The sequence below is a fragment of the Muscardinus avellanarius genome, assembly GCF_963383645.1.
Source record: "Muscardinus avellanarius genome assembly, chromosome: 5".
Lineage (NCBI taxonomy): Eukaryota > Metazoa > Chordata > Mammalia > Rodentia > Gliridae > Muscardinus > Muscardinus avellanarius.
This window is the reverse complement of record NC_137790.1, coordinates 141,082,623-141,106,403: the sequence shown is the minus strand read 5'-3', so window position 1 is coordinate 141,106,403 and position 23,781 is coordinate 141,082,623. Positions and strand designations below refer to the sequence as shown.

Genomic DNA, 23,781 nt, shown 5'->3' with positions numbered 1-23,781 from the left:
TGCTACCACACCCAGCTTCCCAAATCCCTTTGACCTTCTAGAATTCTGAATCATCAGAGGAAACATTTGAATCTCAGCTCTCTGGCAGAAACTACTAAGTGGAAAAGTGATAAAAAGTAGTTGTCAAAAAAGAGGAGCCACGGTTATAAATCCACAAACTGAACTAGCCCTTGTTCAATACACCATTACATTTTTTCTTTCCTTGGAGTCATTCAGTACAGAGAAGCAGGTCACCATGCAAGAGCTGTTTTGGAATCCCTCTCTTTGATAGATATGAGACAACTTGTTGAGTGGCGTCAGGCTTGAGTTGGGACTCACAGCACTGTGTTTGTGTGTAGGGCCCAGGTGTTCTTTTTCATGCTTCCCTGGGCCTTGAAAGAACGGTGGGTGTGTGGGGTGACTGTCTGGGGATGCGATGGCAGTGGTGGGCAGAGCGTGCAGGCACGTGTTTTCCTTCACTGGCGAGCTCAGGTCCTCTTTCCTGTTACTTAGAGAAATAGGTGAACCAGGTTTTTCTCTTCCACATTTTGGAGAAATGTATAATGAAGTGTTCCCTCTCATGCCACACCATGTAATCAAACTTTGTGACAAGCCTGCATTCGAATCCTGCTTCCTCATTGATGAAACTGAGGCAAGGCAGCTAGAGTTGTTGCTTGTGAGGTAGGATGGTCCATGAGAAAAGCTACAGTCCTAAAGCAGCTATCGGGAAAAGCCTGAAGCATTTCTAAAACCATTATCTCTAGACCTGTATTCACAGAATCTCCTCTTTTCTCAGCAAAACCTGGAAATCCACCGGAAGATAAAACAATCGGAGCAGGAGCTAGCCTATCTGGAGAGGAGAGAACGGGAGGTAAACTTTGGTGACCTGTTACATTGACCCCAGTTCCTTTGTACTCTAGTGTAGAGGCCCAAAAAAAGTCTGTGTTTCTACCTTCAAATGGATGTATTTAAGCCGGGCGTGGTGGCACACACTTGTAATCCTCATATTTGGGAGGTGGAGACAGGAGGATCGCAGTTTGCAGACAGCCTCAGCTACCTAGTGAGGCCCTTTGCAACTCAGTGAGACCTGTTTCAAAAAATAAAGAATAAGCGACAGGCATGGTGGTGCACACTTGTAATCCCAGCATTTGGGAGGCAGAAACCAGAGGATCACAGCTCATGGAAAGCCTCAGCTACTTAGAGAGGCCCTTTGCAACTCAGTGAGACCCCTGTTTCAATTAAAAAAAAAAAAAAGACTAAAAAATAAGGCTGGGAGTGTAACTCGGAGGTAGAATGCCCCTGGGTCCCATCCTCAGTACCACAAAAAAATAAAGAATAAAATATACGGCTTTGGAAGGGGGGGTGACTCAGAGGTAGAATGTCCCTGAATTCCATTCCCAGTAATGTTAATGTTAATGTTTTTTTATAGGTGGTATTAAGTCCTCCTCCAGGTAGTTGAATAAAAAGTACTCCTCTTAACCAGGTGTGGTTACACAAGTTTATAATCCCAGTATTTGGAAGGCTGAGACAGGAGGATTGCAGGTTCAAAACTAGCCGTGGCAACTTAGCGAGACTCTCGGTAACCTAATGAGACCCTATTTCCAAATAATATATAAAATAAGATGGGAGTTAGCTTGGAGGTTAGAATGCTCCTGGGTTCAGTCCCTGGTACCAAAAAAAAAGTACTACTCTTTCCTGCTCATCTGAGCAAGAAATCAAGGCCGGGCGTGGTGGGCACGCTTGTCATCCCCGCGCTTGGGAGGCAGAGACAGGAGGATCGCGCAGGTTCGAAGCCAGCCGCGCTGGCGTAAGAGACCCTGTTTCAAAAATATAAAATAGGTCTGGGAGTGTAGCCCGGAGGAAGAAGGGCTTCCAGGAACCCCAGTACCACCAAAAAAATAAATAAATAAAAAAGAAATCAGCTGGGAGCATGGAAGAGTTTGGGCTGGAGCTGCTGAGGTAGCATTCTTGCTGTGACAGGCTAAGTTGGAGACAGCCGCTTGCTCTCCAGGCCACACAGCTAGGTAGACGCAGCACACAGCCAGGCTCTACCAGCCAGGCGCAGATCTGTTTTTCTTGTGGTACTAGGGATTGAATCCAGGAATGCTTTGCCTCTAAACTAGATCTGTAACTCATATTTTATTTTTATTTATTTGAGGCAGGATCTCACTAAATTGGCCGACTAGGCTGGCCTGGACCTTGCAGTCCTCCTGTCTCCGCCTCCCAGGCACGGGGTCACAGGCATGCACCTGTGCTCTACCATCACCCACTTGTTTTGGAGACAGGGTCTCACTAAGTTGCCCTGGCTGGCCCTTGAGAGCCTCCTGTCTCCGCCTCCCAAGTTGCTGGGTTTACAGGCATGTGCCACCGCACCCAGCTCTGGGGCAGGTCTTGTGTGATGATTAATAATGCACCTGTTAGCCAGGAGAAGTTGCACACATTTGTAATCCCAGTACTTGGGAGGCTGAGACAGGAGGATCACAGGTTTATGACCAGCCTCAGCTATTTGGTGAATCTGGCTGCAACTTAGTGAGACCTTGTCACTAAAAAAAAAAGAGATTCACCACCTGTGGAAGTCTGGGGTGGGGGGATCGCCTGCTTCTTGGAAGCAGAAAGACAGCTGCGCTAAGCATGCTGATTTGTGCTTTCCAAATACACCAGACAGTGAAGTCGCTGCATTCTCTAGAAGAGTGTGAAGGAGCAAGAGATTGCAGGAGTTACCAACTGAGCAACTTTCGACCTTTTTTTTCTGGGGGTGGTATTGCTAGGGATGGAACCCACAGGCATTCTACCACTGAACTATACCCCCAGCCCATTGTTTCTAATTCTTGATTTTGAAGCAGGATCTCACTAAGTTGCAGAGGGCCTCACTAAGTAGCTGAGGCTGCCTACAAACAAGTGTGCGCCACCACGCCAGGCTTTTTTTTTTTTTTTTTTTTTAATAATGTTGATACTGGGATTGAACTCAAGTTTTTCTACCTCTGAGCTACAACCTCAGCCCCTCCCTCCCCATTTCAAAAGTTTTTATCCTGAAACAGGGTCTGCTAGGTTGCTGAGAGTCTCATGAAATAGCTGACCTGATCTCAAATCCGTGATCCTCCTGTCTCAGCCTCCTAACTACTTGGATTACAGACGTGCCCCTCCATGCCTGGCTAAAGATAGGCAACTTTTTGTTTTTTTCCAGTAATGGAGATTGAGCCCAGGGGCATTCTACCCCCAAGGTATACGTCCAGCCCTATTTTTTTATTTTTGAAACAGGGTCTAAGTTGCAGAAGGCTTCACTAAGTAGCTGAGGCTGGCTGCAAACCTGCGATTCTCCTGTCTCAGCCTCCCAAATGCTGAGATTACAAAGCGTGTGCCACCACACCCGGCTTCTATTTTGTTGTTTTGAAACAAGAGTCTTACTAAGTTGCAGAGGGCCTCACTAAGTTGCTGAGGCTGGCTGCAATCCTGTGTGATCCCCCTGTTTCAGCCTACCAGTGCTGGGATTACAGATGTGGGCTACTATGGCTGCCTTTTTTTAGAAATTGAAACAGGATCTAAGTTGCTGAGGGCCTCACTAAATTGCTGAAAGTGGCTTCAACCCTGTGATCCTCCTGTCTCAGCCTCCCAAATGCTGGGATTACTAGCATGTGCCACCACACCTGGCTTGTGTAGGCCTATTTTTTTATTTTTACCTTTTATTTATAAACAGGGTTACACAATGTTGCCAAGAGCCTCACTCCTTGCTAAGTGGCTTAGAGCCTGTGATCCTCTTCTCTGATCCTTCCAATACTGGCATGTGCCACCACACCAGCCAATCTTTACCTTAAAATATCAGAGCCTAGTGTGTCTCTAGTATCAGCACTTGGGAGGAGACAGAGGTGGGAGGATCACTTCAGCCCAGCCTGGGCAGCATAGAAGACACCTGTTTTGTTTTGTTTTGTTTTTTGTTGTTTTTTTTTTTTTTTTTTTTTTTCCCCTTTTTTAGGTACTGGGATTTTAACCCAGGGGTGTTGTGCCTGCGAGCTACCCCCTGGCTCTATTTTCTAGTCTTTATTTTGAAACAGGTTCTCACTGAGTTGCGAAGGGCCTCGCTAAGTAGCTAAGGTCAGCAGCGAACCTGCGATCCTCTGGTCTCTGCCTCCCTAGTGCTGGGATTACAAGCGTGCGCCACCACCCCTGGCTTAGAAGACTCCTCTTGAAAGAAAAAAAAGATCAGGAGTCCCAGACACCTCAAGTGGAAATCTCAGCTCTTCTCTTCTGCTTACCAACAGGGAAAGTTTAAGGAAAGAGGAAATGATCGCAGGGAAAAGATCCAGGCTTTTGACTCTCCAGAAAGAAAACGAGTTAAACCCTCCAGGGAAGCTGACAGGTAAGACAGAAGCCTCTCCACTCCCAGCCTCAAGACTGGAGGTAAAAGTGTCTTCTCCAAATGTGGCGCTGCTTTTCCTCTCTCGGGGAAGTGAGGTTTATCTGAGCACCCTGAGCTTGAAGCCACCCTGGCCTGTGGACAGGCAGAAGGTTGGCTGGCTCTTTGATCTGCTTGGAGCCAGGGCTGCAGCGGCCCTCGTTAGGAATCCTTTTCTTCTCAGCAGTAATGCTGTGCCCTCCTTACAGGACGGAGATAAATGTCAGAGTCTTGTGTTTTTGCTTCAGAGAACCTGGGTTCACACATATAGGTGCTAAATAAAGTGGTTGGATACTAATAAAAATATAAAATCTCTAACTTCCTAGACTTGGTTATTGTTTTTTTGTGGGGAGGGGTACTGAGGGCTGAACCAAGGCTCTTCTATCTCTGAACTGCACCTCCCTCCTCTGTTGGGTCTCACTGAGTGTTGAGCCTGGCGTTGAACCTGCAGCCCTCCTGTCTCGGTTGCTAAGTACTGGGATTACAGGCTGAGCTACCAGTCCTGGCCCTGGTTTTCTAACTTGGTTCCAGTCAGCGCCAAGTCATAAGCCCTGGCTACACAGAATCCGGTTAACCCACAGTGTCCAGGCACTGTCTGATTGTGTGCAGTAGACTAGAAAAGGCTCCGGGACGGCGTGTCAAGGGAGACGCTGCCTTTGGGAGGAATGACTCGCGGGAAAGATGAAGAGGAGGCTGCCGTGTACGCTGAGGCTAGCCACGACCACGATTCTCGGGTCTCAGCCTCCCCATACTGAGATTACACGCCTGCACCACCACGCCTGGCCATGCTTTTTATTTTTTTATTATTATTTTTTAAATTTTTTGTGGTACTGAGGGTGGAACCCAGGGGCTTTCTACCTCCAGGCTAAACTCCAAGACCTATTTTTATACTTTATTTGGAAACATGGTCTCACTAAGTTACTGAGAGCCTCACTAAGTAGCTGAGGCTGGCTTCGACCCTGTGTGATCCTCCTGTCTCAGCCTCCCGAGCTCTGGAAGTACAAGCATGCACCACCACCACCCAGCTCAGTCTTTTTTTTTTTTTTTTGGTGGTACTGCGATTCCTGGAAACCCTTCTACCTCCAGGCTATACTCCCAGACCTATTTTTTTATATATATTTTTATTTGGAAACAGGGTCTCTTAAGCCAGCACGGCTGGCTTCGAACCTGTGCGATTCTCCTGTCTCCGTCTCCCAAGCGCAGGGATTACAAGGGTGTGCCACCACGCCCGGCTCATTTTATTTTTTGAAACAGGGTTTCACTGAGTTGTGAAGGGCCTCACTAAGTAGCTGTGGCTGTCCGTGAACCATAATCCTCTGGTCTCAGGCTCGCGGATGTGTGTGCCACCACGCCTGGCCACAGTTGGGGTTCCTTTATTGTATTTTTGTATCGGATAAGCCTAGTATATAAATAGCAGGCACTTAAAAATGTAACTTAATACACATTATAGAAGGCAGATTCAAATCAAGAAGACCAGGTTTTATTAGGCTCACCAGCAAGTCACCTTAAAAATGATGGTATAGTTTAAAAAAGAAAGAAACAATGTATAAGACGGGTGTAGTGGCTCCAACATTTAGGCACAGGCAGTAACTTCCTCAACAAGACTCCAAAGCGCAGGAAATTAAAGCAAGAATTAACAAGTGGGATGGCATCAAACTAAAGTTTCTGCTCATCGAAGGAAACCATCAAGAATCTAAAGAGAGCCAGGTGTGGTGGCGTAGGCTTGTAATCCCTGGGCTTGGGAGGCGGAGACAGGAAGATCATGCAGGTTCGAAGCCAGCCTCGCTGGCTTAAGAGACCTTGTTTCCAAATAAAATATAAAATAGGTCTGGGAGTATAGCCCAGAGGTAGAAGGGTTCCATCCTCAGCACCACAAAAAAAAAAAAAAAATCTAAAGAGAAATCGTACAGAATGGGAGAAGATCATTACCAGCCACTACTCGGATAGAGGCCTAATATCCAGAATATACAAAGAGCTCAAAAGACTCTACGCTAGCAGAAACAACCCGATTAAGAAATGGGCAACTGAATTGAATAGACACTTCACAAAAGAAGAGACTCAAATGATCAGCAGTAGATACGTGAAAAAATGTTTGATGTCATTAGCCTTCAGGGAGATTTAAGTCAAAACTACACTGAGATTCCTTCTAACCCCAATCAGAGGGGCAAGCATAAAGAAATCAAATAAAAAATGCTGGCGAGGATGTGGGGAAGTAGGAACTCTTACACTGTTGGTGGGAGTGCAAACTAGTTCATCTGCTATGGAGATCAGTGTGGACATTCCCCCAGAAGACTGGGAATGGATCCACCATGTGATCTGGCTATACCACTCCTGGGTAACTTTCCAAAGGGGTTGAAATCAGAGAACTACAGTAACATGCATGCCCATGTTCATACAGCACAATTCGTGATAGCCCAAATATGGAACCAACCTAGGTCTCCATCAACAGATGAATGGATTGCAAAAGTATGGGAAATACACACAATGGAATTCTACTCGGCAATAAGCAAGAACAAAATCATGTCACTCGCAAGAAGATGGGAAGACCTGGAGAGCATTATGTTAAGTGAGATCAGCCAAGCACAGAAAGAGAAGGGACATGTTTTTTCTAAAATGCTCAAGCTAGGAGTATTAGGGATACCAAAAGGACTCCAGATAATGGAGAGGAAACCTCAGCAAAGCTAGAAAGGAAGAGTGGGAAAGGAAGAGGGCTGAGATTAGTCAATGGAAAAGCTACATTTGAATGTGTATACATGTGAATATAACCTTATTAACCTGGACACTCAGTATTGGGAGGGAGGGAAATGGGGAGTGGGGGGCGAGGACTGTGAATAGATGCCACCATCTAGTGATCCACATTATGTGTTGTGATGAGGACTATAGCGCACCAATAAAAATTAAAGTTCTAGCCGGACGTGGTGGCGCACGCTTATAATCCCCGCGCTTGGGAGGCGGAGACAGATACTCGTGCAGGTTCGAAACCAGCCTCGCCGGCTTAAGAGACCCTGTTTCCAAATAAAAATATAAAAAAGAGAAAAAATAGGTCTGGGAGTGTATCCCTGAAGTAGAAGGGTTTCCAGGAACCCCAGTACCACCAAAAGAAAAAAAATTAAAATTTTATAAAGTTAGCCAGGCATGGCGGAGGACTTCTGTAATCTCAGTATTTGGGAAACGGAGACAGGTGGATCATAGATGTGACCCTGTTTCCAAATGAAATAAAATCAGCTGGGGATATTTATTTTTTATTTTATTTTTGGTGGTACTGGGGATGGAACCCAGGGGCCTTCTACCTCCAGGCTACACTCCCAGACCTATTTTATGTTTATTTGGAAACAGGGTCTCAAGCCAGCAGAGGCTGGCTTCGAACTTGCGCGATCCTCCTGTCTCAGCCTCCCAAGCGCGGGGATTACACGCGTGCGCCACCACGCCCAGCTGTTTTTTCTTTATCTTGAAACAGGGTTTTACTGAGTTCAAAGGGCCTCACTAAGTAGCTGAGGCTGTCTGCAAACCGTGATCCTCCTGTTTCAGCCTCCCAAATGCTGGGATTACAAGCGTGCGCCACCATGCCCAGCTAGCTGGGGATATTTAGATCAAAGGTCTGATACCCCTGAGTTTTATCCCCAGCACCACACAAAAAATAAGCTAAAATAAAATAATCAGGCTTGGGGTGAGGGGTGTAGAATGCTCCTGGGTTCAGTACCCCAAAAAAACGATGGTATAAGTATGTCTACTTCTCTTGCAGTGATCGTAAACCTGTTGATAAAGAAGACATTGACAGTAGCAGCAAAGGAGGCTGTGTCCAACAGGCCACTGGCTGGAGAAAGGAGACAGGCCTGGGATCCGGCCATCCTGGATCGAGTGCATCAGAGGAGGTAGGATGGTCTCTGCCGTGGGGTTCCTTGAGCCTTGGACACACCTCCTTTTCACTCCCTGGCCTCGAGTGATGCCCTTGCCTTTTAGCATGAGACTGCTCAGGAGCCTGGCAGTCGCAGTGGGAAGGGGAGAAAGTATTTGGATTGGGGGTCATCACACTCTTAGAGCATGTGGTAGGATAGTATGAGATTCAGATCATTTTTCTTTCTTTCTTTTTTTTTTTTTTTTTTTTTTTTTTTTTCTGGTGGTACTGGGGTTCCTGGAAGCCCTTCTACCTCCAGGCTAAACTCCCAGACCTATTTTATACTTTTTTATTTCTGGAAACAGGGTCTCTTAAGCCAGCAAGGCTGGCTTCGAACCTGTGTGATCCTCCTGTCGCCGCCTCCCAAGTGTGGGGATGACAAGCGTGCGCCACCAAGCCCGGCTCCCCCTGCCCTATTTTTTATTCTTTTATTTTGAAACAGAGTCTCACTGAGTTACGGAGGGCCTCACTAAGTAGCTGAGGCTGTCCACAAACCACAATCCTCCTGACTCAGCCTCCCAAATGCTAGGATTACAAGTGTATGCCACCATGCCTGGCTCTGAAAGTTTCTTTAAAATTTCCGTAGCCAGGCGTGGTGGCGCACGCTTGTAATCCCTGTGCTTGGTTCAAAGCCCGCCTTGGTGGCTTAAGAGACCCTGTTTCCAAAATAAAAATGTAAAAATAGGTCTGGGAGTGTAGCCCGGAGGTAGAAAGGCTTCCAGGAACCCCAGTACCACCAAAAAAATCAATCAAGCAAGCAATAAAATAAAATCTCCCATATTCTCCTTAGTAGTCCAGAACTGCTTATGGTCAGCAATCCGCCGAGGGTGAATAATTCAGAGGCCCCACTTCACTTCTGTTTTGCAGCCTGAAGGCCGGGTGAAGGGGCCTGGTGTCGGGGCTCCTGGAAGAACCAACAGGAGACAGTCCAACGAGACCTACCGGGATGCTGTTCGGAGAGTGATGTTTGCTCGGTATAAAGAGCTCGACTAAGGCAGCTGAGTCCACAGGACCAGCCTCCTTCTTATCTTGTTTGTCTGTCTCTCTTTGTTTTGTTACTGTTCTTGCTGCTAGAACTTTTTTAAATAAACTTTTTTTCAATGTGAGTCTTTTCTGTTAAGTTTTTCTCCCAAAGATGTGTAGAACAAGGGTCTAGTGGTGGGACAGTGAGTGCCTGGGGCCGGTGTGACGTGACGCTGAAATGGCAGCTGTTGCTGCAAGGGCTCTGGCCCACCACCCTCCCTCAGCTCGAGTGGGCTGCTAGTGCGACCTGCGAACATCGCTGTGTGGATGCCATCAAGTTTCTCCTTCATCTTTCCAATTCAACCCATGAAAACAGCACCTCGTTAGCTTGTCATCCCCGCGCTTGTGAGGCTGAGCCCGGAGGATCGCACAGGTTCAACCCAGCCTCGGCTGCTCAGTGTGGCTCTCAGCAACTTAGTGAGACCCTGCTTCCAGCTGAGGCTGGCCTCTAACCTGTGATCTTCCTATCGCAGCCTTCTGAGTACTGGGATTACAGGCTTGCCCTTTTTATTTTTGAGGCAGGGTCCCCTAAATTACCCTGCGCTGGCCTCCAGCGACCAGTCCTCCTTAGGGCTGGGGTTCCAGGCTGCACCCCCATGCCTTGCTACTCTCTGAATCTTTGATATCTGTTTAAGCCTCCAAAAGGAAAGCAAAGAAACCAAATTGGGACCATGGTAGTTTAGGGTTAGGGCCGCAGTCTCTGGGACTTGCCACCAGGAGCCATCTGAACCTTTCAGGCCAGACAGGGGTGAGCCCAGAGGCCGCCCATCTGAGAGATGCCACAGGTACGTCTGTAGTGTGCTTCCATACTCTCTACTGCTCACAACCCTTTTGAAAGTGGGTCCAGTTTTGTTCTGGTGAGCGCTAACTCCTTGTCACCCCATTAGATGTAGATGGAGTGAGTTTGTGATTCATCAATGCTTCATAATAACGACCCGCTAATGTTATAATGCTCACGGTGTTCATTCATTTTTGGTTGCTCAGTAGAAGCACCATCCAAGTTTAGTTCTGTTTGGGGTGTTTTGGTTTTTTTTTTAGTACTGGATTTAGAACCCAGGGCCTGCCTGCCTTTCTCTCTCTATTTTTCTTTTTCTTTTTTCTTTTTTTTTTTTTTTTTTTGTGTGTGTGTGTGTGTGTGTGTGTGTTATTGGGAATGGATCCCCGGGCCTTCTACCTCTGGGCAACACTCCCAGACCTATTTTAAACTTTATTTGGAAACAAGGCCTCACTAAGTTGCTGAGCGCCTCCCAAGCGCTGGGATTACAAACATGCCACCGCACCTGGCTGTGGTTTTATTCTGAAGCAAGGTCTTGGTGAGTTGCTGAGAGCGGCCTCCAACCTGTATGCTCCTGTCTCAGTATCCCAAGTACTGGGATCGCAGGCTGGTCCTGTCTGTCTCCACTGGCATCGTGCAGTGACTTATTAATGTATCAGCTGGTGAATGTTTGGAGGGTTTAGTCTACTTGTCACTGGGGCCTACTGCAGGACCAGTGCCAAGCTCTCTCAGACTCAGCCCAGTAGTAAAGGTGGACACTGAATAATTGCAGATGTGATGACACCTCAGTGGACTTGAGCCTTGTTTGATGACAGCAGCACTTTCCCTGAAAGAAATACTTCAACACCAGCCAGGTGTGGGGCCCATACCTGGAATCTCGGGATTTGGGAAGCTGACACAGGAGGATCGAGGCTAGCCTTGGCAATTTGGCGAGACACTGTTTAAAAGAAAAAGTGCTAAGGGTGTAGCTTGGAGGTAGAACATGTCTGGGCCTAATCTCTAGGATGGAAACCAAAAAGAAATATGTAAGCTCAGACAGAAGCTAGTTTCACCCATTGCGTAGTTGTGTTTTGGTTTTTTGTTTGTTTTGTTTTGCTCTGGTGGTACTGGGGGTGGAACCCAGGGGCCTTCTACCTCTGGGCTACACTCCCAGACCTATTTTATATTTTATTAGGAAACGGGGTCTCAAGCCAGCTGAGGCTGGCTTCGAACCTGTGTGATCCATCTGTCTCAGCCTCCCAAGCTTGGGGATTACAAGCGTGCACCACCATGCCCGGCTTTGCATAGGTATTTTATAAAATTACTTCCTAGTTTAATTTTGCAATCGTATTAGAGATTTTGAAAATAAGGCCTAAATCTTATAATATTTTTTTTTCGGTACTAGGGATTGAACCCAGGGGCATTCTACTCTGAGATACACCCCAGCCCTGTTTTTTATTCTTTATTTTGAAACAAGGTCTCACTAATTTGCTGACGGCTTAAGTTGCTAAGGCTGGCCATGAACCTGCAATCCTCCTGTCTTAGCCTCCCAAGTGCTGGGATTACAAGCGTGTCCCACCATGCCCGGCTTAATTTTTGTTTTTTTGTTTTTCTTTTCATTGTGTGAGTGTGGTGGTGAGGGTACTGGGGATGGAAACCAGGAGCATTCTACCTTCGAGCTATACCCCCAGCCCTATTTTAGCTATTATTTGGAAACAGAGACTCACTAAGTCGCTAAGGCTGTCCTCGATCCTGTTATCCTGTCTCAACTCCCCGATTACAAGCATATGCCACCACACCCAGCTTTGTGTGTGTGGTTTTAGGGATTTGTGTGTATGGTAGTAAGGATTGAACCCAAAGGGGGCTTCCAGCCTTTTTTAGTTTATATTCTTTAAACATGGTCTCTCTAGTTGCTTAGGCTGGCCTCAAGCCTGCAATCCTCCTATCTCAGCCTCTCAAGTACCAAAATTTTAAGCATGCAGCACCATACCTGACTTATTTTTTATTTTGAAACAGTCTCAGCCAGGCGTGGTGGTGCACACTTGTAATCCCAGTACTTGAGAGGCTGAGACAGGTGGATTGAAGTGTACAGCCAGCCTCAGATACTTCCTGAGGCCCTCTGCAACTTGGTGAGACTCTGTTTCAAAATAAAGAATAAGTCAGGTGTGGTGGCACACGCTTATAAGCCTCAGCTATGTAGTGAGGCTCTCAGCAACTTAGCAAGACCCTGTTTCCAAATAAAATATAAAATAGATCTGGGAATGTAGCCCGAAGGTAGAAGGCCTCTGGGTTCCACTCCCTGTGCCACCAAAAATAAATAGATAAAAATAAGAAATATGCCTGGGGGTGTGGGGTCAGAGGTAGAATGCTCCTGGGTTCAATTCCCAGTACCATTTTAAAAAATGGTGCTTCTCACAGATGTGTGGAAAGTTCTTACCGGTTTAAATTTTGATCATATAGTTCCTAGTTTATCAGCACTGGAGTCTAAGTTGCTGAGAGCCTCACTAAGCAGCTGAGGCTGGCTTCGAACCTGTGCCATCCTCCTGTCTCAGCATCCCAAGCGCGGGGATTACAAGCGTGCCCCACCACACCCGGCTTAGTTTTTATTTTGAAACAGGGTCTTACTAAGTGACTGAGGCTGGTCTCCAACCTGTGATCATCCTGTCTCAGCCTCCCAAGTACTGAGATTACAGGCCTGCACCACCAGGCCCTGGCATAGAAGAGTGGCTTCAAACTTGTGATCTTCCTGTCTCAGTCTTCCAAGTATTGGGATTACAAGCGTGCACCATCATGCCTTGGTTCTCTTTCTCTCTGTCTGTCTGTCTGTCTGTCTTATTGTGGTACTGGGGATCGAATACAGAGGCATTGTACCTCTGAGCTGCCTCCCAGCCCTATTTTTTATTTTTAGAGTCTCACTAGGTTGATGGGTCTTCCTCCTTGCTGAAGCTGTTCTCTAGCCTGTGATCCTCTTGTTTTCAGCCTCCTTGGTACAAAGATTAAAGGTGTGTGCCACCACACCTGGCTATTCCTTTTTATTATTTATTTATTTATTTATTTATTTATTTATTTATTTATTTTGGTACTGGGGATGCAACCCAGGGGCATTCTATCCCCAAGCTATACCCCCTCCCCCCCTTTTTTTTGAAGCAGGGTCTCAACTGAGTTGCAAAGGACCTCACTAAGTAACTGAGGCTGGTTGCAAACTCCAATCCTTCTGTCTCAGCCTCCCAAAGGCGGATTACAAGCATGTGCCACCCTTTTTTATTTTAAAACAGGGTCCTAGCCAGGCCCAGTGGCACATACCTATAATCTCAGTTCTTAGGAGGTTGAGACAGGAGGATCACAGGGTCAAAGTCAGCCCCAGTAACTTAACAACATCCTCAGCAACTTTGCAAGACTGTGTTTCAAAATAAAAATAAAAAGGTGGGAGTGTGGATCAGAAATACCCCTGATTCAATCTCCATCAGCGAAGAAAAGAAACTTGTTTTGAGAGATGACCACCATCTCATTGACCATCAGAGGCCCAAACTTCCTCCTCCTTCCAAGTATTCTTGGTTTTTCTACCACACACGTTACACTTTCAGCTTTGGTAGTGGGTGGACTTGTTCACTCAGCAAATACTGAGCGCGCATCCTGCACCACACACCCATAGAAGCACCGGGGATGAGTAGTGACTAAGCAGACTCTTCTCTGGAGTTCCCCTCACCCCCTTGGTACTTGGAAGTGAACCTAGAGACATTCTACCTCCAAGCTACACCCAGCCCTATTTTTTTTAAATATATTTTATTTGTTTGTGTGTGTGTGGTACTGAGGATAGAACCCAGGGGCATTCTACCGCCAAGGTGTACCCCCCAGCCCTATTTTTTATTCTTTATTTTGAAACAGGGTTTCATTGACTTGCAAAGGGCCTAAGTAGCTGAGGCTGTCCTCTGAGATCCTCCTGTCTCAGCCTCCCAAATGCTGGGATTACAACTGTGTGCCAGCAGGCCCGGCTCCTATTTTAATTTGGAAGCAGAGTCTCGCAAGGTTGATGAGAGTCCCACTACTTGGTGAAGCTGTCTTCCCACCCGTGATCCTCCTGCCTCAGACTCCCACCTACTGGCATTACAATCATGCGCCACCACACCCAGGTTCTGGAGTTAATATTTTAGTAGTTTATATTCTCCAGTGAAGTGGCCCATAACGTTGCTTCCTGAAAGCAAACTAGTTCAATTCCCAGTTCCACCCCTATTATTAGCTCTCCGTTGCCTACTATGGAAATCAAGGACAGGGCACTTTGAGTAGGACAGCAGTGGAGACATCTCCAAGTGGTGAGATCTAGATAGACCCTGAAGGCAAATTGCCTAGGGTTTACTGACAGATTAGGTGTGGGAAAGTGAGGAGCCAAGTGACAGCCTGAGGTTTTGTCCTGAACAACAGAAAGCAGGGATTTTCCATTTATGAGCTAGACGGGGCTGCAGAGGAGACAAGGATGCTTTGGGCTGCTTTAACTGACATGCCAATTAGACGTCCAAGTAGTAACTCTTAATTCTTTTTTTTTTTAAACACTCCGATGCCAATTTATTTTTAAAAAGGGCTGTTATACTATGGTTTGCCTTTTTTTTAAATAATTGTACAACCTTTGAAAATTACATAAGTTGTAATGATCTAATACTATTAAAAAGCCATTCAAAAAGGAAAAAGAAAAATTCCCTCCCTCCCAATAACCATCCAGGGGGAATCAAAAGTCCTGAAAAGAGGCCAATTCAATTCAACACGGCCTTTACCCTGGTAGAAACAAAAAGCAAAAAGATGAGAAGAAAACAGAAATCAACCAAAAGGTGTGTTGCCAGTGTCTCTCAGGAGTGGGCCCTGGCCGTCCTGGGGTTCATGAAGGGCAGAGCCTGCGGCATGCAGTACGGCGGCAGAGGCTGTGCAGCCACGGCCCCCGCAGCCCGGCACTCCCACGTCCCAGCCTAGGTGTCATGGAAGTCCTTCAGCAGGGTTCTCCTCCGCTGTTCTGCTATGTGCATCTGGTTCTCCAAGTCCTGCAGAAGGAAGCCAGATGGGCACCTGCATGGCCACTGCCAGGAGCAGGGAGCGCTGGCCACACCGACCTGCCAGGGCTTCATGGCATCAAAGCCCACCCAACACCCACCAGCATCTCCCTCACCCGCACCACAGAGGACACCAGGTACTCACCCCTCTGTCATAGCTGTCTGCACGCTCCACTTTCCAAGAGAGGTTTTCAATCTCAGCTTCTAGCTGAGCCTGCTGGTACTCAAACAGCTTCTTCCTGGGACCAGACTCCATGTAGTAAGCATATGAGTAGGTGTACTGCAGGGTGTATCGACACTTGGCCAGGAGCTTGGCAGCATTCTGTAGGTACTGCCAGTCAATCCAAGTTCCCAGATTGTTCATGACCCTTTCCTGAATCTTCTCATGAATCTGCTGGTATGTCTGTGCCTCTAGCTGCAAGCTTTTGTTGTGGTTTTCCCACCTCTCAAAGTAGAGCAAGTACTTCTTGAGGGCCTCCCTGGCCTGGGCTTGCTGACTCTGGTTGACGATGTCAGGGTTCTCCTTGTACCGACTGCATTCATAGTACTCACTGCCGTGGGTCTTCCAATCGCCCAGGCACATCCAGCAGAAGTCGTGCTTACATTTGGAGCATTGCATGTGGTTGCAGCCTCCGTTCTCAATGCAGATGTTGCACTTGGGACAATCTTCCGTGTGAGCACTCATGTAGTTGGCTGTTTCAGAGTCGTCTGCACATTTCGTGAGCCATTTCCGGATTGTGGCACAGTCCGTGGGAGCGTGATACATCTGACGACACTTGAAACAGAAGACCTCGTTGCAGGGATTGCACTGCACTCGGCGAGCTCTTGGTTCCTGTACACGAATAACCACGGGGCAGTCTGCACCAGGACACAGCTGGAGCTGGTAGTGACTCTCTACATAGTCTCTGAAGAGGAAGCGCCTGTATTTGTCTCTCAATTCTTCATTGGGAAGCAGCGGAAACACAAAGTCCTCTGGTGTACGGAGTGGACAGGCCTGAGCCATACAAGAGACTCCCACACCCACGCCATCCTTGACAAGGACTGAGCAGTGCTGCTCCCAGCAGCTGCGGCAAAACTGGTGCTGACAGGCCAGAGAGAGTAGGTTTTCCTTCCGTACAAACTGCATACACACTGCGCAGTGGTGAGGGGGATGGCCTGCAGGTACATGTCTTGATGGATTAGGCTGAACTCGAGCCTCAACCAGCAGCTGAGCAGAACTGGACTTGTATCTGTCCAACATCTCTGAGACTTGCCAGTGAAAATTAATATAAGTTTAGCAACTGAATGGGAAACCTTTAGGACAGAGGCTAAGCTGGTCATGTGTTCATTGAGGGCACCCTCGGACTCCTTATAGGTCAAGCAAGTGAACTGGTACTCCTCCGGATCGAAGGCATCAGCTCCCTGCTGTTCCACGTCGCTGGCTACTCCCACATAATAGTCTTCTATATCCCCAGGGTCCTCATCCTCTTCCTCCTCCTCTTCCTCACAATTTGGGTCATAGTCCTCCTCATTGCTATCAGACCCCTGGCTATTCATGTCCACGGACATCTTAGCATCCAGTTGAGTTGCAGATCAGGAAAGCAGGTGCTTTTTCCCCCTTCCCCCCAAACTTTACCACTTTCTCGAATGCATTAGTGTTTTTGTTTTCTGTAATTTTTTAAATCTTTCAGGCAGATGTCGCCCAAATACACTGTCATATGATTTCCATCGGGAGCCGCGGCCGGCCGCTCGGCGGGCCGGGCCACTCGGAGCAGCCGGGTGCGGAGCCGCTGGGCCAGCGGCGGCCGGGCCGCGCTGCTTCCTCCAGTAACTCTTAATTCTAAGTCTTTGCTTTAGAAAATATCAATCTATAAACCTCTAGTGCCTCACTTGAAAAAACAAAGTGGGTTTAATATCCTGTCTTAGCGTATGAAGGTAAAAAGATAATGTTTGGAAAGTAGCACATCAGTCCAGTGAAGTGGCCTGTAATGTTTCTTTTGAGATCGCATGAAACGTCTTTTACAATGTGTCAGTCGCTTGTAGCAAAGCAAACGACTTCCAGGCCTGGTGGAGGCCGGAGGAGTGCTCATCCGGGTCCTCCCAGGCGATCCGTGACTCTGTCGAGGTGAAGAAAGAGAAATACGCAAGAAATGAACAGCCGGCGTCGGCAGTGACAGGCCGCGGGGCGACCACACTTCCCGGCAGTCTTCGCGCACCGAGGCGCGCTCGCTGATTGGACGGCGCCCAGAGGCGGGGGCGGGGCGCGCGCGGGGCACTGTGGGTAGGAGACTGTCTTCGGCCGAGGCGCCATTTTGTGGAGCGGCCGAGCGGTGCGGGAGGTTCTGGGGCGCAGAGCCGCCGCCGCTGCCGCTGCGGTCCCTCCCGGGGGTGAGTGCGGCGGCCATCGTGACGACGCTCGGGCCGTGGCGCCGGTGCCGTCGTCGAGCCTCCCTGTCAGCTGCCGGAGAGAGCCGCTCCTTCCAGCCGGGAGCCCAGGGCTAACGTCCCCGGGGCGTTGGGGGGCCGCGCCCTCCTCGCCGTCAGGTCTGTCAGCTTCCGGGGCCCGCAGCTCTAGCGCCAGGCGTTTCCCCCGTGCTGGGACGCGGCCTCTAGTGCGCCGCCCTGGCAGAGGCGCACCGCCATCGCCCCGCTGCCGCCGCTCATCCCCCTCCGAAGGCGGCTCGGTGATGGCGGTGCGGGGCCTGGCGCCCGGTGCCTCGGCGGCGGGTGGCATCGCGGCCGCGACGCTAGCTCGGGGGTGGAGGCGGGCGCCGGGCGGAGACGGGGCTGCCCGGCGGGCGCGCCGCCCCGGCCCTGGCGTGTGACGGCCTCGGGTGGACGCTGTGCAGGTCGGGGCCGGGCTCGGCCGTGCCCGCGCCGGGTCCCGTTGCAACCGCTCGAGCTCGCCGACTGCTGGTTATTGCCACCGAGGAATCAAGTCGAGTTGGGGGTTGCTTGTCTTACTGAAATAGCTTGGGATCAGCCGTGCCTCATAAATGTAGCAGATTCCAATCAAATCAGCGTTCCAGCGTCCAAGAGGTTTTTACCTTTTCGTCAGAAAATTTTGAATTTGATGTGTCATGGACTTAACGTTGAATTTTATATTCGCGAAGACACTTGGTTGAGATTTTGATGGTCACCTGTCCCCTTGGAGTTGCCTCGATCTGTGTACAGTGAGCTGATTGCAGCTCTGCCCTTTTTGCTTTGTAATCCTCAAGTAGGAGCAGGGAGAAATCTGTTTGCTTTCTTGTTTGAGTTTCTTATTGAATATGGAATATCTTCCTGCGATGTTCATTCTTAACAAAGTATTAGCAGGATTTTAGTGCTGACAGTTGGTCCCGGCTTCCCCCCCTACCTTAGCCACTGTTAAGGATTTGATGGTTCCATGAAATCTCATCCTCAGTATTGTCATAGTTTGTAGAGCAATTGCGTTACATGATTTCTGAATTTTGCTCAATCTCTTTTTGTCTCCTAGAAAAATAAAAATTGAACCTTTGGCGCTGTGCTAGATCTTCTCTGGGACAATGGGATCAGACAAACGGTAAGTTACTGCATTATGTACTTGTAGCCTCAACATTTCAGTAGGGACTGAAATATTTTTTAAAAATTACCGATGAGGCAGATATTTTGAGCATCTGTTTGGGGGCTAGACATTACTAATGAGCACCTTTGTGATGTTGCTGAGTTGTTTGTTTGTTTGTTTATTGTGGTACTGTGTGGAACCCAGGGGCATTCTACCTCAGAGACATCCCCTGCCCTATTTTTTATTTTGAAATGGGGTCTCACTGAGTTGCAAAGGGCCTCACTATGTAGCTGAGGCTGTCCGCAAACTGCAATCTCCTCCTGTCTCAGTCTCCCAAATGCTGGGATTATTGTCCCCTAAATAGCAATATGATCAAATTTATAGAGCTGAAACCATGTTTTATATGAAGGGGAAAGAGCCAAAGAATTAGTAGAGAATTAAAATGAGAGCATTTGGCTGTTGTACCCTTTATCCAACTTCCAGCCTTCTTAGTAGTGACGCTAGGTCCTGGGGTAGATCAAGTTGACAGCTTAAATTGGACATGGTGGTGCACACTTGTAATCTCAGTAACTTGGGAGACTGAGACAGGAGGATCGCAGATTTGGGGACAGCCCAGCAATTTAGTGAAACTCAACAACCTAGTAAGACCCTGTTTCAAAATAAAAAAGGAAAGCCGGGTGTGGTGGCACTTGCTTGTAATCCCAGCATTTGGGAGGCTGACACGGGAGGATCACAATTCACGGACAGCCTCGGCTACTTAGTGAGGCCCTCTGCAACTCAGACCCTGTTTTAAAATAAATAATAAAAAATAGGGAGCCGGTGTGGTGGCGCACGCTTGTAATCCCAGCATTTGGGAGGCTGAGACAGGAGGATTGTGGTTCGTAGACAGCCTCAGCTGCTTAGTGAGGCCCTCTGCAACTCAGACCCTGTTTTAAAATAAATAATAAAAAATAGGGAGCCGGTGTGGTGGCGCACGCTTGTAATCCCAGCATTTGGGAGGCTGAGACAGGAAGATTGTGGTTCGTAGACAGCCTCAGCTGCTTAGTGAGGCCCTCTGCAACTCAGTGAGACCCTATTTCAAAATATATAATAAAAAAATAGGGCTGGGGTATAGCTTGGAGGGAGAATGCCCCTGGGTTCCACCCCTAGTACCGCAAAAAAAAAAAAGGCTGGGGATGCAGCTTGGAGGTTCCATCTCTAGTACTGCAAAAAAAAGAAAAAGAGCTGGGAGGCGGGCATGGTGGCACACGCTTGTCATCTCAGCATTTAGGAGGCTGAGACCAGAGGATCGCAGTTCACAGACAGCCTCAGCTACTTAGGCCCTCTGTAACTTAGTGAGATCCTGTTCCAAATAAAGAATAAAAGATAGGGCAGATGGTGTAGCTGGAGGTCGAATGCCTCTGGGTTCCATCTTCGGACTGCAAAAAAAAGAAAAAGGGCAGGGGAGATAGAAAACACCTGGATTCAATCCCTGGGGGGGGGGGACCTGACAGCCTAAAGAGATTTGTTTATATCACTTGATGTCATCATTTTAATGTTGAGGCAGCAGTCTTTGGTTCCAGTTAACTTATTTTGTGTGTATGTATGGGCACTAGGTACTAAACTCTTGGGAATTCTATCTCTGAGCTATACCCCTAGTTCGACTTTTTTATTTCTTATATCGTAACAGAATCTCACTTATTTGTAGAGGGTCTCACTAAACTGAGGCTGGCTATGAACCTGCAATCTACCTGTCCCAACATCCCAGGTACTGGGATTATAAGTGTGTGTCACCATGCCTGGCTTCCAACAAACTTACCCTTTTAGGCTCTTTTGGTCCCAAACTTAATGTCATGCAGTCGTCTTAGACTTTTTTTTATTCTTGTTATTAAATTTATATACTTTAATTTCATTTTTATGGTACTAGAGATTGAACCCAGGGGTATCCTACCTCTGAGCTATGCCCTAGCCCTCTTTTATCTTTTATTTTGAAACAGGTTCTCAATAAGTTGTGGAATACCAAGCTAAGTTGCCAAGGCTGGGTGATCCTCCTGTCTCAGCCTCCTATGTAAGAGCGTGTGCCACCACGCCCAGTTTACATTCACTTTTTTTTTTTTTTTTTTTTTTTTTTTTTTTTTTTTTTTGTGGTGCTGGGGATTGAACCTGGGGGCATTCTACCTCCAAGCTACACCACCAGCCTGATTATTTATTCTTTGTTTTGCGGGTCTGGGAATGGAACCCAGGAGCATTAGACCTCCAGGCTGTACTCCCTGCCCTAATTTTTATTCTATATTTTGAAACAAGGTCTCACTAAGTTGTGGTAGGCCTAAGTAGCTGAGGGCCTCACTAAGTAGCTGAGGCTGTCTGCAAAGCCTCCTATCTCAGCCTCCCCAATGCTGAGATTACAAGTATGTGCCACCATGCCTGGCTTTTATTCTTTGTTTTGAAACAAAGTCTCACTAAGTTGGGGGGTGGGGGCTAAGTACCTGCCACAAACCTGCAATCCTCCTGTCTGATCCTGTAATCTGTAATCGTCCTGTTATATAAGAGCGAATTAACTAATAGCCTGGTTGGGGTAGGGTTGGGGGTAACTTAGCTCATTCAAGCTCTTAGTTCATTTCCTAGTAGATGTGGTACCCTTGAAAGTAGATGAAATAGGATGTACCCTTCTTTGAAATCAGATGAAAAATGAGAAATTTCTTCTTCTCTTTGGTCACTAGTATTTCAGTTGAAAGTGAAAGGATAATATAATGTGTAGACTGTCAACTTGAGAAAACATAAGATTTTGAGACTATGACCCTTTCTTCAAGAAATTCAGCCCAAACATTTGATAAAAAATTGATTTTTTTTTTAAGTTGTACTGGGGGTGGAACCCAGGGGCATTCTACCTCTGGGCTACACTCCCAGACCTATTTTCTATTTTATTTGGAAACAGGGTCTCACTAAGTTGCTGAGAGCCTCACTAAGTAGCCGAGGCTGGCTTCAAACCTGTGTGATAACTCCTGTCTCAGCCTCCCAGGCGCAGGGATTACAAGCATGTGCCACCACGCCTGGCTTGATAGCTATATTTTCTGATTTAGCATAGATTATTTAAAATTATCTTTATAATTAGGGTTGTAGATATCTTTGAAAATTGGAATTTAATAGAAAATGTTATGGAGTACATTTAATTATTTGGGTATATTTTATAGACTGTGTGTGTGTGTGTTTTCTGAAGGCACAAACATGACTTACTTTAGACTAAATGAAAATCATTTTCCTTTACAGAGTGAGTAGAACAGAGCGTAGTGGAAGGTACGGTTCCATTATAGACAGAGATGAGCGTGATGAGCGTGAATCCAGAAGCAGGCGGAGAGACTCAGATTACAAAAGGTCTAGTGATGACCGGAGAGGTGACAGATACGACGACTACCGAGACTATGACAGTCCCGAGGTGAGCGGCCTGCAGCCGTTTTTATAGACTTGCTATAGATTGTACTTCAATATTCTTGAAAAGTCAAGCTTTCTATTATTTAAAAATATATTTGAGTTGACTATACCCTTCCAAGACAACCTGAGACTTAGAGTAATAGAAATAATAGAGCCGGGCCTGGTGGCACACACTTGTAATCCCAGTACTCTGGAGGCTGAGACAGGAGGATCACGGTTCGCAGCCACCCTCAGCTACTTAGTGAGGACACTCCACAACTCAGTGAGGCCCTTTTTCAAAATAAAGCATAAAAAATAGAGCTGGGGGTGTAGCTTGGAGGTAGAATGCCCTTGGGTTCCATCCCCAGTACTACAAAAAATAATACTAACAATCCAGGCCTTTACAGAGGAGTCACGTGTAGCCCTTTGAGCACTTGATTTCACTGGCTGTTCAGTGTCACTGCAGCCTCAAAGAGCAGTTACTGTTCCCACGCTGAAGAGGGGACGATGAGGTTGTGTAATGTGCCAGGTCTGTGCCTCAGACTTTTGGAGTCTGTGGTGCACGTCGTGGCTCTGGTCTTCTCATCCCACCTCTCTGTCACATTCCCCATACAGTATGTGTAACTTTGTTTAGAAGTATGTGTTGCTTGTGTAGTCTTGCACCTTTTGGGCCCTTTTCTATGCTTCTAAGAAGCCATTTTATTTTTTATTTCTAATTGCATGTTGATGTACTATCACTGTTCGAGAGCACGGCAGTGGACAGTAGTGTGGGAAACTCTTACCTCCTAACTCTTTCCCCAGTTGTAAATTTTAGGAGCGCCTGTATCAAAGGGAACAGCCTTGATTTCATTGTCACTTTGTTTACTGTGCACAGAGAGAACGTGAAAGGAGGAACAGTGACCGGTCTGAAGATGGCTACCATTCGGATGGCGACTATGGCGAGCATGACTATAGGCATGACATCAGTGATGAGAGGGAGAGTAAGACCATCATGCTGCGTGGCCTCCCCATCACCATTACGGAGAGCGACGTAAGGGGAAGCCATTTCTGCTACGTCATCCAGTAGCACAGCCAGCTTTGACTGTCATTAGCATGTCGGGTGCTGGGTTTGAGCCCTGGAGCATTCTACCTCTGAACTGCACCCCAGCCCTATTTTAATTTTGAAACAGTCTCTCTAGGCTGATGAGAGTCTCACTACTTGCTAAGGCTATTCTCAAACCTGTAATCCTCTTGTCTTAGCCTCCCAAGTGTAAGGACCAGCTCTTGTTCCTTCATTAGCTCTTAGAAGGTAATCAATACGTTTTTATTGAGTTGATTACCTCTTAGGTAGGATGTATCAGCGAAAACATAATCTGGCCAGCCTTTGGTGAAAATTATACTGTCCATTTGGAACCTCAGAGAGGCACGTTGAAAAGGAAGGCCTAGTACTTGGAAGACTGAGACAGGAGGATTACAGATTTGCAGCAAACCTCAGCAATTTAGTGAGGCCCTCCACAACTTAGTGAGATCTTGTTTCAAAATAAAAAAAAGTAGGCCAAGAGTGGTGGAACACTCTTGTAAGCCCAGTATTTGGGAGGCTGAGATGGAAAGAGGAAAGATCGCAGATGCATTGCCAGCCTCAGCAACTTAGTGAGGTCCTCTGCAATTTAAGTTGCATACTGTTTCAAAATATAAAATAGAGCTGGGTGTGTAGCTCAGAGATAGAATGCCTCTGGGTTCGATCTTCATTACCACAACAAGAGAGAGATATTCAAATGCACCTGGCATGGTGGCACACTTACATAATCTCAGCATTTGGGACTCTGAGATAGGATG

The 23,781-nt window shown here is 47.3% G+C and overlaps 3 protein-coding genes across 4 annotated transcripts in view; 2 read left to right on the top strand and 1 right to left on the bottom strand.

The window, feature by feature from the left end:
- The window catches only part of RBM6 (RNA binding motif protein 6), a gene marked incomplete at both ends in the record, with an annotated part of 108,135 nt that extends 98,878 nt beyond the window's left edge, over positions 1 to 9,257 (top strand). For both annotated transcript variants that reach the window (XM_080695856.1, XM_080695855.1), the window contains 4 exons: positions 776 to 850; positions 4,236 to 4,333; positions 8,112 to 8,241; positions 9,132 to 9,257. In XM_080695856.1, coding sequence (XP_080551982.1) covers positions 776 to 850; positions 4,236 to 4,333; positions 8,112 to 8,241; positions 9,132 to 9,257 — 429 coding nt within the window. The remainder of the gene's footprint in view (positions 1 to 775; positions 851 to 4,235; positions 4,334 to 8,111; positions 8,242 to 9,131) is intronic.
- Positions 9,258 to 14,996: 5,739 nt separating this feature from the next.
- Positions 14,997 to 16,625, bottom strand: LOC308263204 (E3 ubiquitin-protein ligase ARIH2-like; the record flags this gene model as incomplete). The annotated part of the gene is given in 3 exon segments (XM_080696109.1): positions 14,997 to 15,068; positions 15,223 to 16,346; positions 16,349 to 16,625. Coding segments are annotated over 3 exon segments (1,473 nt in total).
- A 1,955-nt stretch (positions 16,626 to 18,580) lies between these two features.
- The window catches only part of RBM5 (RNA binding motif protein 5), a gene marked incomplete at both ends in the record, with an annotated part of 32,208 nt that continues 27,007 nt past the window's right edge, over positions 18,581 to 23,781 (top strand). The window contains 3 exons of the mRNA XM_080695511.1: positions 18,581 to 18,597; positions 21,826 to 21,991; positions 22,841 to 22,996. Of these exons, the coding sequence (XP_080551637.1) occupies positions 18,581 to 18,597; positions 21,826 to 21,991; positions 22,841 to 22,996 (339 nt within the window). The remainder of the gene's footprint in view (positions 18,598 to 21,825; positions 21,992 to 22,840; positions 22,997 to 23,781) is intronic.